The sequence below is a fragment of the Pygoscelis adeliae genome, unplaced genomic scaffold (genome assembly GCF_000699105.1).
Source record: "Pygoscelis adeliae isolate BGI_AS28 unplaced genomic scaffold, ASM69910v1 Scaffold215, whole genome shotgun sequence".
NCBI lineage: Eukaryota > Metazoa > Chordata > Aves > Sphenisciformes > Spheniscidae > Pygoscelis > Pygoscelis adeliae.
In genome coordinates, this window is record NW_008824770.1 from 681305 (window position 1) to 695617 (window position 14313).

Consider the following 14313-nt stretch of genomic DNA (forward strand, 5'->3'; position numbering starts at 1 on the left):
CAATTCAGTATTAACCCATCCTAAATTAAAAACAGGCTCCACAATCATTATTTAAGTCTCACAAAGCTCTAGGGATAAGCAGTTGCAAAGCTGAGGCATCCTATTGCTAGAAAGTTTCTGTATTTTAATAGCTTTAGGAGATTTCATCCCATTGCAAGGTGGCAAACATTAAATTTTAGCTGCTTTTATGTGGACAGGGTTACATTCATGAATGAAGCCTCATTAGCCCTTGTCTGCTTTATGTGAATCATAATTTATTCACAAATATTTATTGTCTGTTCTGAACTGGAATGGAATATTAAAGTGAGCAGAAATCATATTTATGTGCATTTTAAAGCACAATAATGCAAGGATAGTGCAAGCTTTAATATGGATGAGAATCAACGCCAATTAATTCCCTTATGAAAGAAATGAACAATATCTGTATTGGATCTAAGGTTAAAATAAAATTGCACTTGGATATAATTAAATCTTACTGACTTCAAAGCTGAGCCCATGTATAAGCATACTGCTGAATCAACACTGAATGCTGCTGAACACGATGCTTGAGGTGCTCTGTAATAATTTTGAATCATTTAGTTGTGAGAACTAAATTTGTAAAGCATAATAAACACACACACCCCCTACATATAATGTTAATAACAAAATAATAACAAAACCCTTATTCTACCTGTTTTTGCTGAGATTCTGTTTGAGGTAGTAGGTCAGATTGATCCTGGTTCACTGCATTGAATTGCATGAAGATATGCTGAGGATTAATCTGTCTGATGTTTTTGACTATGTGTTATGTTTTAAATGTGATGAAAAAGCTTCTGTCAAACTCATGCTAACAATTTTTTTTTGTGATGTACCAGATATTGACGAATGTGAGACTGGTACTCATAACTGCCCCCCCGATTTTATCTGTCAGAATACTCCCGGATCTTTCCGTTGCCGACCCAAGCTACAGTGCATGAATGGGTTTATACAAGATGCGCTAGGCAACTGTATTGGTAAGACATATTCTTATTTCAGTGGATACTTAAGTGTTGCCTCTGAGATAAGTTGTAGTTTCACTGGGTGAGTTCTGAGCTTTTCAAGTCGTTCTTCAGGCACGTATGCATTGCACTGCTATGTGTTTTTTCTGCTCCTTTAAAGGCAGGCTTGGTCCCACAGGTAAGATTTACAGACAAAAACCATTTAAATAAAAGATTTACATACTAGATCTCTGTTTTTACTGAGATTTGGTTACCTAAGGCAGTTAGCTGCATTTGAACATTTTCATTAAGTCTTTGGGGATTTTATCGGAAACAAAATTTGTAAAAAATTTCTGATATATCTCTCTCTATCCAAAAGGTTTTAGCTAAAGCTTGGTATAAAAAGCTGTAATTTATGACATCCTTTGTAACACACTTTGTTGATATTAGTATGCGTAGTTCTACAGGTACGTAGGTATTTCCAGACCTGTCCCCGTTTAAGTTATAGCTTATCAAGAATCTTACTATGTATGAGAATGATGGGCCAGTTATAATACACTGTGGAGAGGAGTTTTATTTTTAAGACTGATTACAATCTGTCGGGCTAATGCCTTGTTTCCAAGACTCCTACAAAACAGAATTATAACCTTTATATAAATATGTTAGAATTACTGGTTTCCAGCAGACTTAAATGGAATTGTCTAATGTGACCTACAAATCTATCAGTTATTCCCTTGAGTAGTAGTTTCAAGTCTCAACTTAACTTTGAATTCCCCCAGCGGCGTAGCATGTCTTGGACTTGTGGAACTGGCTGAGCGGCAGCAGCTGCCAAGTCTAGCTCATTGTCAGCTCCTCGTTCTCCTGACCATATCATACCCTGTAGTGCCGAAATCTGACACTGGAAACACTGAGGCTGAAAACAAAATTGCAGCCTTTAAAATGAAGGGGGGCCAGGGCTTGTGCACAACCCTTTGAAGATGTGTATCTGCCATAGCTAGCACCAGGTCCACAGTTGTTAGAAGTTAGCGTGCCTTCACTGACATTAGCAAAGCCACATCAATTTGCAGCAGCAATAGTTACGTCCCCTAAAATGCATTTGCTCAAAATATTTACCAAATAAATATATATCAAAATAAAACAGTTTCACAGGCTGATTTTACAAACTGTGAATCAAGTGCTGCCCTATGTGGTGTTGAGGGGGAAAAAGTATGAAAACTTTCCTGTATTTCCAGTGTCATTGGAAGTTGAAAATTTTACACTCTAGTGAGCTGGGATAGGCCTGGCTGAAAGGACATACCCTTCCCCATCTTCAGGCAGCCAACATTTTGCAAGATAGATGATGTGCTTAATACCATACCAACTGGAAGGCAGTGGCTCGTTAACAGTACCACTGCGTAAAATGATGATAATATCCCAGTGAAACAGTTGGGAAAGTTTTAGGCAGAGAAGTACTCACATGAAGCTGGACTTTGCTGAAGGTTATGGGATGCAAGCCCATACACTCACAAACAGTGTTGCTCCTACAAACTGTCAGGTCTTAGTTACATTAACTTTTCTAGGTAGCAAAGGCTGCCTCAGTACGTCCTGTAGTCACTGACTCCCGACTCTAAAACTCCTTTCCCCGAAACTAATAGCAGATGCTAACCTTGCGTAACAGTGAGTTCCTTACCTTCTTGGCTAGATACACCACACCAGATCATACTCTAATACAGCTTAGTCTCATCTCATTAGATTTTCTGAGATTTTACTTTATAGTGGGTTCTTATCAGGCAAAGGATATCTTTGTCACAAAGTGATAGGATGTCCAGTTTGTAAAAAAACAGACGTTTGATGGATGGTAGAGGGCTGCATAGTCTTGTGAATACATAAATAAGCTATTCTCATTCTCATGTGTTTATATGGACAACTTACCATAAGACAAGGTAAGGTATTCATGGTGAATACCTTGAGCAGTAGTTTATCTCTCTGTAAAAATGGAGTCAGCTACTACCTATATGAGCACATACTACCAAATAGCTCATTCACTGTGGAACATAACCCACAGACTGCAGCATAACTGGTTGAGCTGGTGAACTGAATTGTCGATCATCTCTTCATGTGTTTAGGGGAGACTTTCAAAGGCTTTTAAACAAATACAAGTTCTATACCCAATTTCCACTGCTTCTCAGTGGGATCTGGGCCTCTCATACCTCTCCCGATCATCACTCTGAAAGCATTTTATCAGTGAAGCTAAATGGCAGGAATAGTTGTGTTCTCCCATGGGCAGCGCTTTTCAAATTCTGAAGGATTACATCAGGATGTAATCCTCTGAAGGATTACATCAGGAAAGCATCTTGCCTTAAACATCTTTAGGCAGCAGATAGTTACACTGACTCGTTGTGCTCTTGTAGATATCAACGAATGCCTGAGCACCAACACACCATGCCCAGCTGGGCAGATATGTATTAACACTGATGGCTCGTATACCTGCCAGCGAATCTCACCCAGCTGTGGCCGAGGTTATCATCTCAATGAAGACGGAACAAGATGCGTAGGTAAGTAACAGTTCTGAAGACAAAACAGTTTGAAGAAAATAAGTCACATCTATGATTTATGTTTACCAGCTTCTTGCACTTTGCCCAAGTTTTTCTCGTTCCCACAGTCAATTCTTGATCCTGTTCTTTCCCTCATGGCATTCCCAACAAGTGAAGAATGACAAGGATCCACTCTCTGTCCTTCATATAACTCATGAAACCCTATATTCTGAGAAGAGGAGAAGTGATAATCACACCCCAAAAATGGCATTGTCTGTGACTGTGTTAGTGTATTGGAACAATGCTGTGTGGTCTCAAATCTCCCCGATACATAGGTATAACATAATGCCCATTTAATGTCCCACAGAAGCCATTCAAGTAATGTTGAAAGGCATATATGCCTTTGGCTGGCTTTTAAGGTGGCTTTTGCAGGGAGAGGTGTTTTTGCATGTTTTCAATTTCTGTAAATGGCTTATCAAAGCACTACTGACTGTGGGTCTCTGGCGTCTTACACTAGCTGAAGAGCTGATCCATGAATATTGAGTGTGCATAATAAAACAATTTTGCACCTGATTTCCTCTAAAGATTGTCTGATTTCCGATTTCTTTTCCTTCCCAAGTCCATCAACATTAACAGGACACCTGAGAGAGAACCTGTTTCAGTAAGAATAGTTTGGTTTTGTGACTCTGATCTTCTTGTGGAAGCTGGGAGCTAGATCAAAATCTTGCTTTCTGTTTCAAAACACTTTATAACTACTAGGGAACACAGAAATATGTTAACATGTTGCTCTTCTCTCAACTTGCCTGCTCAGAAGTGTACTTTCAATCACTTCTCTCCTTTTTTTAGATGTGGATGAGTGCTCCTCCTCTAATCAGCCTTGTGGAGAAGGACATGTTTGTATAAATGCCCCAGGCAATTACCGTTGTGAGTGCAAATCTGGCTATTCTTTTGATGTCATCAGTAGAACTTGTATTGGTAAGTTGCATCTATCGACTTAAATACATGCAGCCATGGCATTTTAAAAAATGATCCCGTGTAAAGAATGTTATTGCTCTCTGCATAACCTCTTTCATCTGAATGTAAAATTGACCACTGTATTATTTGTATAAATCTAATACCATATTAAGAGATGCTGATACTTCAAAGGAAGCTGTATTAGTATCGTCAACATGTTCTCTGTTATCCTGTTAAAAGGTAAGATTATGAGAGTGCGTGTAATTGTTTTCTGTGATACTTTTATATGCACCTACAGCAAAACATTCCTTTGGAAGATCAAAGCAACTTTCTTCTTTATAGATCTAATTTAATTGTGCACTGGGGTGCTTCTAAATGAGCATTTTGAGCAAGTCCTTCCCTCTCTAGTATGAAATTTAGATCTGGAAAATAAAAATCAAACTTTTATGACCACATTCTTGTCCAGGCTACTACTGCAGTGAAGCCAGCCAATGCATAGACCTCTGTACGTATTTATCATTGCAGATATCAATGAATGCAGACGCTATCCAGGCCGCCTTTGTGCTCACAAGTGTGAGAATACTCCTGGTTCCTATTACTGCACTTGTACCATGGGATTCAAACTTTCAACTGATGGCAGGTCATGTGAAGGTACGGCTGTCATGCTTTGGTGTATAGTGTGAAATACAGCTCATTGCTGTTTAGCTATTTCCTTTTGATTTTAGCTTGTAAGACTGCACTGAAATGGCATCAGAAATCAATGCAGTTACGATTAATCAAGGCCACCGTAGCCCACAGTTCCAATATATTGCCCTTTGGCTGGATCACGCAGAGGTGTATGAGCCTGTATTAACTGTATTTTAAAGGGTGATTCAGCTAGATCAGATTCAAGACCTTCAAACCCAGCCCTGCTGATATCCAGATATAAAAATGCAAGTGTGGTCCTAAAGACTCCCTCCAAGTCACACACTTTGAAGGACAGTGGGAAATAATAGCACGGTGCAGATTAACCTATACTGCTAGACCCTGTTGAGAGTAATACACCCAAAGCCCCTTATTTCCAGCTTGCTCAGTGATGTGCATGCCATCCTTTTTTAATTTAAAAAATTGTTTTCCAAAGTTTTGCCTTAGTCCTGTAATAGGAGTGATGAATATAGCAAGAAATTTGGGGTTCAGGTATATAATTTTGCATTTCAGATTTAAATGAGTGTGAGAGCAGCCCCTGTAGTCAAGAGTGTGCCAATGTGTATGGCTCCTATCAGTGTTACTGCCGCCGTGGCTTTCAACTTAGTGACATAGACGGGATTTCATGTGAAGGTAAGCATTATTGTTTTGCAGGTAGAGGATGAGTGAGCATTTCTTATTCTCACTGTAACATACATGAACAGTTCCACGTTCCTGTAATTGTTTCATTTTAAGATTTGATTCTCTTTGGTATTTTCCTGTGAAACTGTGAAACTTTATTTAATGAAGGTCTTCCACCCATGTCCTAGTCTAGAAATACCTCTGCTTGTGTGGTGTCAGTTTTTCTGTTTACACTGAATTGTAGCTTGGCATATTTCTGTAACTTACCAGATTTTTTTTTTTTTTCTGAGGAACTAACAGAATTTCTAGTCTTCAGCAAGTGAAGCTACAAACACATTTATATGTTACATATGTGATACGTAATAATACTCAGTAGTATTTTATATATCCTCTTTTTGTGGCTGGTTCTGAACTAATGTGTGAGTAGGTTTTCCTCAAATACAAGGAGGATGTGGGTGTGACCTCGTGAACAAGATCCTGAATTTGGACTTAGGTCTCCAGGACTTACTAGACAGTAAGACCTTGGGCAGAACACCTCACCTCAATTTCCTTTTTGTAAGAACAGGGATAAAACTATTCCTCTTTCCTCCCTTTTCTAAAGTACTATGATACAAGTCGCTGTGAAGTGCTTGCTCTTATCCATTTACTTTGTCTCTTGGGCCCTTATATTGCTTTTAATTTTCTTCACACCTCCATTTATTCCCGACAGCCTTTTTTGACTAGAGCCACTCCTATCTGATGATCTTTTTCCATGCCCAGCACTTAGAATCTTGAAATTGTGTTTGAAGCTCGCAGCAGGAACACCGTACATGTGCACTTGGTTGGTCGTCATGAACACATAGTGAATTAGTGGTGTTTTCTTCTTGCAGATATTGATGAATGTGCTTTACCTACTGGAGGGCATATCTGTTCCTTTCGATGTATTAATATTCCTGGAAGCTTTCAATGTACTTGTCCCTCCACTGGTTACAGGTTGGCACCCAATGCACGCAACTGCCAAGGTGAGTTCAATAGCTGCAGGGATACCTGACTGGATTGTGGACTTCTGAAAAGCTCTAGCAAGTTTTTATGTTTAAAAATAATGCCTTTCCTACAATAATACAGACAAAGCAGTAAACATCAGCTTGAAATCTGAAGAAACCAGTATTTTTTAATAAACATACAGGAAATTTCTTCTATAAACTATAGAATGCAGTGGAGAATGCTTTCTATAACATTATTAAAGAATTCTAATAAATTCTGAAGGTGAAGATTCCCACTGTGAGATGGTATGAGTTAGTTTAGCCATTAAAAGGAAATACCAAGCTATAAACATTTCAGCAAATATTTAGGTCTTGTCCACTTAGTGGCACTGCTGCTCTTCCTTTTCTTGTTCTTGCTTGTTGTTTGGGTTTAGTTTTCTTCTTTTTCTGTTCTCCTGCCCTCCCCTTCCAATCCTGTAATAACATTTAATTGCATCCGATGTTCTGTAGTAACTAATATGATGCTTTCATCATCTGGCACCTGCAAGTAGAGGAAAGGCATGTGTTTAATCCACTCACCTTTTTCCATTTGGCAGATATTGATGAGTGTGTTGCAGAAAGCCACAACTGCTCTTTCAATGAGACCTGCTTTAACATCCAAGGGGGCTTTCGCTGTCTGTCTTTGGAATGTCCAGAAAATTACCGCAAGTCAGGAGATACGTAAGTACTTTCTTTTTCAAGGTTGAACAGCTTTTTGGTGACATGATCTCCTTTATGTCATGCCGCTGCTGACTGAATGCATAATGGATTCTGGCAAATAAGTATTTTGTTGGTAGGCCTACCCTATGTTTTGCACACACAGGTCTGGTCCCTTTCTTATGCTCCTGTTTCAGTCTAAGAAAAAGGTATTCCCTTAAAAAATGCCATGTGTCAGTGGTTTGCATCATAAAGATGTCTAGAGCCATAAGCTGATGTTCCTTCTCTGGCTACCTTGCAGGCAACCTATTAGGAGGGTTACTTTCAGCTTCAAAATTCTGACTTTTATTTCCTTTCACATGTAGTCTTTCCTTACTATTACACTCCAGTGAAAGTCTTCTTTTTAGCTCCCTCTCTGAATTCTTACCAGTGCTGTTGCAAAGCATTGCAAGAATGTCTTATTTTTAGTACCATTTCACCTCTGTTAAAAAAGCTGGGAATCCTAGCAAGCGTGGTACGTTAGCTGCTGCTCATATTTGTGTCTTTTAACCTAGCTCAGAGAAAGTCTGTGCATTCTGGTGTTGAAAATATGAGACAGCTTTGGGAGGATGGGCAGCTGGCAGCTCATTTATACCCATCAAATGGTGCTAGCGAAGTGGAGAAGTTGTTGCAAAATTTCAGTCGCGTAGCTCGAGTTTATGGCTGATGCAGATGACTGCTTTTCCTCCCGCCCTGTGGCTCTACGGCCACCCTGTACTCCAGCGGTTCTTCCAAAGCCTGCTCCACGGTCCCCCCCCATGTGCCCCATACCCAGGTAAGTGTATGCTCCATCAGCTAGGGAGGAAAGCTGATAAATCACATTTGTCATCAGCCTGCTATTGCTTTTCACGGTCAGTGTTCATATGCCCACCACCTTTTAGATAAAATTGAGTACTCTGTGCCTCCTCTGTAGAATGAAGCTAATGCTGATCTTCATCAGGGGGACTTTGTGGGGATTAGTTATTTTCCATTTAAACCTTAATCTGTGAAATGCCATATAAGTGGCACAGCAGATGTATTTGATCAGAATGCTGTAGAGGGAGTTCATGGTATAAACCCAGCTATTTATGAAATATGCTTGTATTCTGAGAAATGTCAATAGTAATTAAATTTTAAATTATATTTGTCACATCAATAAACAAGCAGTGCCTCATGATGCAGATGTTCTCTTTATTTGTAATATTGTGGGTTCATTTGTATCCTAATTCAAAAAAAGTCATTTGCAATGGGCCACTAAGCAGAATTAGCAGATTTCTACTCTTATGGACATCCCTGAGTGGCAAAGTTGTTTATAAAATACGTGTTGTACAGACACATTCCATTTCATCTTCTTTCTTATCTATATTTTTATGCGTGTGTTGAAATTAATGGCTATTTGAGATGTAAGGGATCTTGGGGGAAGTAGTAGAATGTCTGAATTGTTTTTCTGTGTCTGGGTTGTTGGGGCCCTGTAATGGCTTACTCTGCCTAACTCCAACAGACTCACAGGGAGAGATTCTTCTGTGCTTGGGCTATAATTAGGCTATGAGTCAGACACAAATCCTGTAGCTGCTCAGTGAAGTTCTAATTATTTTAATTCCTTGAGTTATTAACTTGTTGGATTTATTAGGTTTTTCCTTCTCAACAGCTACAGTTACTAAATTTATTGTTGAAAAAGTGTTTGCATAAACCAAAGAGAATATGAGTTCATTACCTTTATTGCAAAGTCCAAGTTAGTTCAATAGGGAGATAGGTACTCTCATACTTAGCCAGTATAGGAGTATTATACCAACATGCCAGAATCAGGGTTTATATATTGGGTTACCTTGTGCCCATTGGGGAACAGTTCCGTAAGACAGCTCTTTAGCACCCTTTTTACATCCAAACTAATTTACATATTCTTGAATAATTTATTTTTGGCATGTATAACCCAACATAGCTGATAGCTAGCATATCTTCATTAGCTTTTGCAAGATAATGACATTAAATCACTTTTTCACCCAACCTTGTGCCAGGACTCTAAAATCAAAATAATTGGCTTCTCATAACTTCGTATCTATTACAGATACCATTTTCCTCTCCTTTTTATTCAAAACACATTCCAGTTTCACCAGCTTGGCACATCGTAAGAAAGACAACACATTTTCCATTCCCATCAAGTTGGCATCTCATGGGATTTTTTACCCTATTCTCCAATATTTTCTCTGGAACAGCTATAATTTAATAGGCCTCAGTCCTGCAAATCCAGGTTTGTTCATTCTTATTTTTTCTTAAAATCATTATGTACAGGCAACAGCCTGCAGTGATCCAGAAGCTTCCTTAACAAATACCTTTAAAGCAGAGATTTTTGCATGGTGGCTGTTGCAGTGGCGGTTGTCATCAGGTGAAGTAATCACAGGATCATCCCATGCTATAGGCTGAAAGCTCAGGATGCTGTATAGATACTCTGAGCTTCAGGAGGAAACAGCCTGTGTAACCTTCCCCAAAGACCAGCAAAGTGCCTGGCATGGTCCGATCCTTAATGGTAACAATTTTATTGAAGGTCTTACCTCTTTGGCTTAAATTCTTTTTTTTGTTTTCCTTGATCAGCCTATAGGCTTGGTATTTTTCCAAGGATAATTAAGATCTACTGCTACTCACAATAGGACTTAACTTGCTGTACTGCCTTGCCAAACACTTTTTGTTTTCAAATTGCATAACAATTAAATTCTCTTTATGCGACACTGAAGTCTAACATTTGTAATATTTAAGCCAAGAAAAATAATAGAAAAGATAAAGAAGCTTTTGTGGCAGCGTGTCAGAAATGTGTGCTGCATTGAGCCAGATTGGGAAATATTTTTATATTCTAGACATGTCTGCATATTATTAAGGTTGCCTGTCACTTCTCATTATGAAGACCTGTTTTTAACTGCTTAGAATTTTGCCAAAACGTAACCAACAGCTGAAATTTTACATGCCAGGTGTCTGACTCAGGCTCAAGTTTTGGCAAATTTCAGCCATAGCAGTTCACTCATTTCCAAGAACAAGGGTAGGGAGGAACACATTGTTTTGTGTGTTTAAGACATCTTGGTGATTTTTTTTTTTTCTTTTAACAGTTCGCTGTCATGTTTTGGAGTAGAAACCTGAAATCTGTTAGGAGATTACTTTTGTGGTTTTTGTCATCCTTACCAAAAACCTCTGAAACTTCTGAAATTATGAACTCTGTAAAATTGCATTTAGCCTTTTTTCATAAACCTTAGGAAATGAGGACCTTGCTGGGTAATCTTAATCCACCCCTGTATGCCAAAACAGAGTCAGGTCTGCCTGGAGTATTTCTGAGAGTTTGTTTAACTTTTGCTTCAGGTCCTTGAACGATAAGGTTTTCATAGCCTCAGTGGCAATCTGTCTTTGTGTTTGACTGTCTTCCTCAGAGCAATTTAATTCTTCCTATCAGTAGAGAGGTCTTTCTTTTTTAGCAACAAACAATTCTCTTCTGATTTAGCAGACCTGAGCTTCTTGCAGCTCTTTAAAGCAGTCTAAAATGTGCAGGTACCAACTCCACAGACTGTCTGAGCCTGCTCCCACATACAGCCACAGGAAAGAAGCCTGATCTTCCCTATAATGTCAGCTCCTATCTGTCCTGGGCCAGGTGCTGCCGGCCCTGACAACCCCAGAGCCTGTTTCTTCTATGCTTTCAAAGACCACCCAGACTCCATGGATAAGAAGGCTGTTTCTAGCACAGGTGAGAGAAGAGCCGACTCGGTAAGAAGGAAAAGCGTACTAAGAAAGAGGCTGAATGTAGGGGAGGGAAAGATCTGAAGGAATGACCAGATGAGGAGAATGAGTCTGGGAGACGCTTGAGGGGTAGAAGGTAAAATTGGGTAAAACAATTTAGAGACAAGGGGAAAACCAACCACAGGAGTCAGGAGCTTATGGTTAAGGGTGATTGATGCCAGATTTGGATGAAGACCATCAGAGCAAGGAATAATTTGGGATGGCTGCACAAAGATACTGAAGGAAGGGGTATATGCTTTGGGACTAGGGCTGTGAGGCAGAAACTGAGAGAACCAAGTGTCAGCCAGGAGAGGATGGAGCAAGAAGAGGAGGATTGGCACTGGCTGAGCAGATGGTCCTGATGCCAAATGTTTGAGTAAGCAGGAAGGGCAGTAGGCAAGGAAAAGAGATAGGAAGAAAGAGCCACCTTGGGAAAGGCAGATGAAGGAGACAAGGATAGGACCTAAAGGCTCAGTGCTGAGGGCAAAATGAAGATGGATCTGTCTCTTCTATAGCTTGAAAACTCCTTGAGGCTTTCCAGCTCCAGACAGGAGTTCAATTAACATAAATGTAGAGATCCACAATGTGGTGATAAAGCCTGGTCGATGGCTCATCTGGGCCTCAAGGTGTGGTGCAACCTGCTGAAAAGAAATACACACCGATGACAGCATGAGCGAGTGCCTTTGTAGTAGAGTATATTCTAGGAGGTCCATAAGATTGTTACAGCTCTGGAAATCTACAGGGTCGAATTTCAGAGATGTGTAGTGTATAGTTTGGTAATAATACTTGGTTAGTTGTTCAGCACGTTGAGATGGTTTCCCTGTATGAAGTAAATTATAAAGCCATAAATCCTGCTAATAAAAAGTTCTTTTCCCTTCAGTGCATGAAGAATTGTTGTATACCACTCAACTCCTTTGGACGCAATGGAGTGAAAACCAGGCTCAGAAATTAACAGGAGGGAAGGCAGAAAATATTTCTCCTCATTTCTCCATTAGGAAATGTTGTATTCATTACCTAAAATGGAATCTCTCTAGTTTTGGTAGTTTTCCTTTATGAGTAACTGGTGTTTGGTACATGAAATTCAAACTATGAGTAATTTTTTGAAACCAGTATTTCAGCCACATAAATAAACCTAAGAGAACAGAGTAGTAAGTGAGCTAAAATAATCGGGAACAAATTCAGGAATAAGTGTTTAGCAGCAATATATGCTTATTTTTCTAGCCCATGTGCGTAATTGCAGAGGTTTGCAAAGATGTATATAAAACTGCCTCACTGCAAAGCAGTGCATGTTTTACTTGGGCTCTGGGTTGGGTTTCTCTGGTAGCATCTTGCTGCCTCCTCAGCACTCCCCTTCTCCCGACGGGTCCCCCGTCCTCTCTCCCACAGCGACATGGCGTGGTGGCAGGGCGCGGTAGCTGTACGGCCAGCTCATCTGTCCTGAGATGTCACGGAGCTGGAGCTGCACCCGCACCCAGGGTCTTGGGCTGCTCACTCACTAGCAGCAGATCGTTGGGTTCCCCCACCGTATGATTTTCTTCTGCCCACTGAAGGGAAGCATTTAAATAAGGTCTAGAGAGTACACTGGGATTTAAATGCTCATTGCTTATTGCCTTTGTGGTGCATGACCCCAGGATGAACTCTGGTTCTTGAAAGCAATAATATTTGCTATCTCTCCTTTGTGGTTATTTGATGGAACAATTAGTGCACATTAACTAAACATATAGTGAAGTGTGTAGTGTGTACCACCAAAGAATAAGATAAAAGATGATGAATTTTGAATAATTCTAACTCGTAGCTGCAGGCACATCTGTCTCCACAAATAACTTTCTGAATCAGCAGAATGTCCTTTTTCAAATCTTAGGAAGCTGGGAGCTTTGGTTTTTTGTTCTCTTAAAATTCTGGCTAGTATTAAAAAATGCATTTTACTTTTATAAAAGAATAAATCATGGCATCTTTATGAGCATCTAAGTGCTTCCAAAAAGATTTACATGAAGAAAACATTTCCAACTAAGAAATTAACTGCCTTGACTTGCTTCATGATTTCAGCAAAACCAAGTAGCCTCGTGATTTCAACAAAACCAAGTCATCCTTTTTAGTGGAGTTATTGATGACATTTCAGAAAAGAATGCAGAACTCACTATACCTGAAAATATTCCAAGAGTATCCACACCTAATTAGCTGGCCATCTTGTGAAGACTTGTGTGTGCTCTTTACACACATGAATAAAATTAAGAATGCATTTAAGTCTTCAAAGAATTGCTTTGTACTTTGGTTTGCAAGTGGTATTAAAAGAAAACATAGAACACATTAACTGAAGAACTGAGCGTGCTTTTAACTGCTCTTTTTGAAAATGCTTATTTTACATATAATGAGAAGTTCCTGGAATTCAGGTCACCATGCACTGGCAACAAAGTGGTGCTTGCTTATGAGCCACAGTTCTATTGATACCAGATACTCCTGATAGGAGCTCAATTTTATATGTCAAAATAAAATAAATGAAATGGGCACTCAAATTTCCTTGAGGTAGTAAGAAGCAAACCATGCTTTCATGCTGGAGCATTTCTTAGCAAAGAAACGAATGAATAGTTTAGGTTCCAAAACCTCAGCCTGTGGACTGAATATTGCTTTTGAGTGGAGAGACTCTTGTACATAATTTAATTGATTCATAGTTGTGCATGAAGCAGGTTTGGAGCTAAATGCACAACCTGATCATCCCCAAATTTTGCAAAGTCAACATCCAGCTGAGATCGTCATGTCTACCTCTACTTCTGTGTACGTGTCTGAGAGGATGTTCAGATACCAACTTGAATGTGGTGATTTGGGCATATCTTTCACCTGAAATTCATATAATCTTTCCTTGTATGCAATTCTCTAAAGACTTCTCAAACCCACCAGGTAGCATGACATGTCAGATCTTCATTAATATGCTGGTAAACTACAACATTCTTTAATAGCAGTTACTTTAATGCCCATACCTGTCTGTGCCATATTTTTTAGGACAAACTTCACTTCTCTCAGTAACAGAAAAGGAGGAGATTGCTCCCTCCATGCAGATCATGATTTCTGGTGCTGACATTCATTGTTCCCTTTCAGCCTGTATGGGTGATCTCTTCCTAGTTCCCTGGATTTGATGCTGTAATACAGTGCCTAGTGGTA

General features: G+C 39.5%; 1 protein-coding gene across 2 annotated transcripts in view; it reads left to right on the top strand.

The window, feature by feature from the left end:
• The window catches only part of FBLN1 (fibulin 1), a 67945-nt gene that overhangs the window by 22622 nt on the left and 31010 nt on the right, over positions 1–14313 (top strand). For both annotated transcript variants that reach the window (XM_009323641.1, XM_009323642.1), the window contains exons 7-13: positions 855–992; positions 3347–3490; positions 4316–4444; positions 4949–5074; positions 5621–5740; positions 6598–6729; positions 7287–7410. In XM_009323641.1, the coding sequence (XP_009321916.1) occupies positions 855–992; positions 3347–3490; positions 4316–4444; positions 4949–5074; positions 5621–5740; positions 6598–6729; positions 7287–7410 (913 nt within the window). The remainder of the gene's footprint in view (positions 1–854; positions 993–3346; positions 3491–4315; positions 4445–4948; positions 5075–5620; positions 5741–6597; positions 6730–7286; positions 7411–14313) is intronic.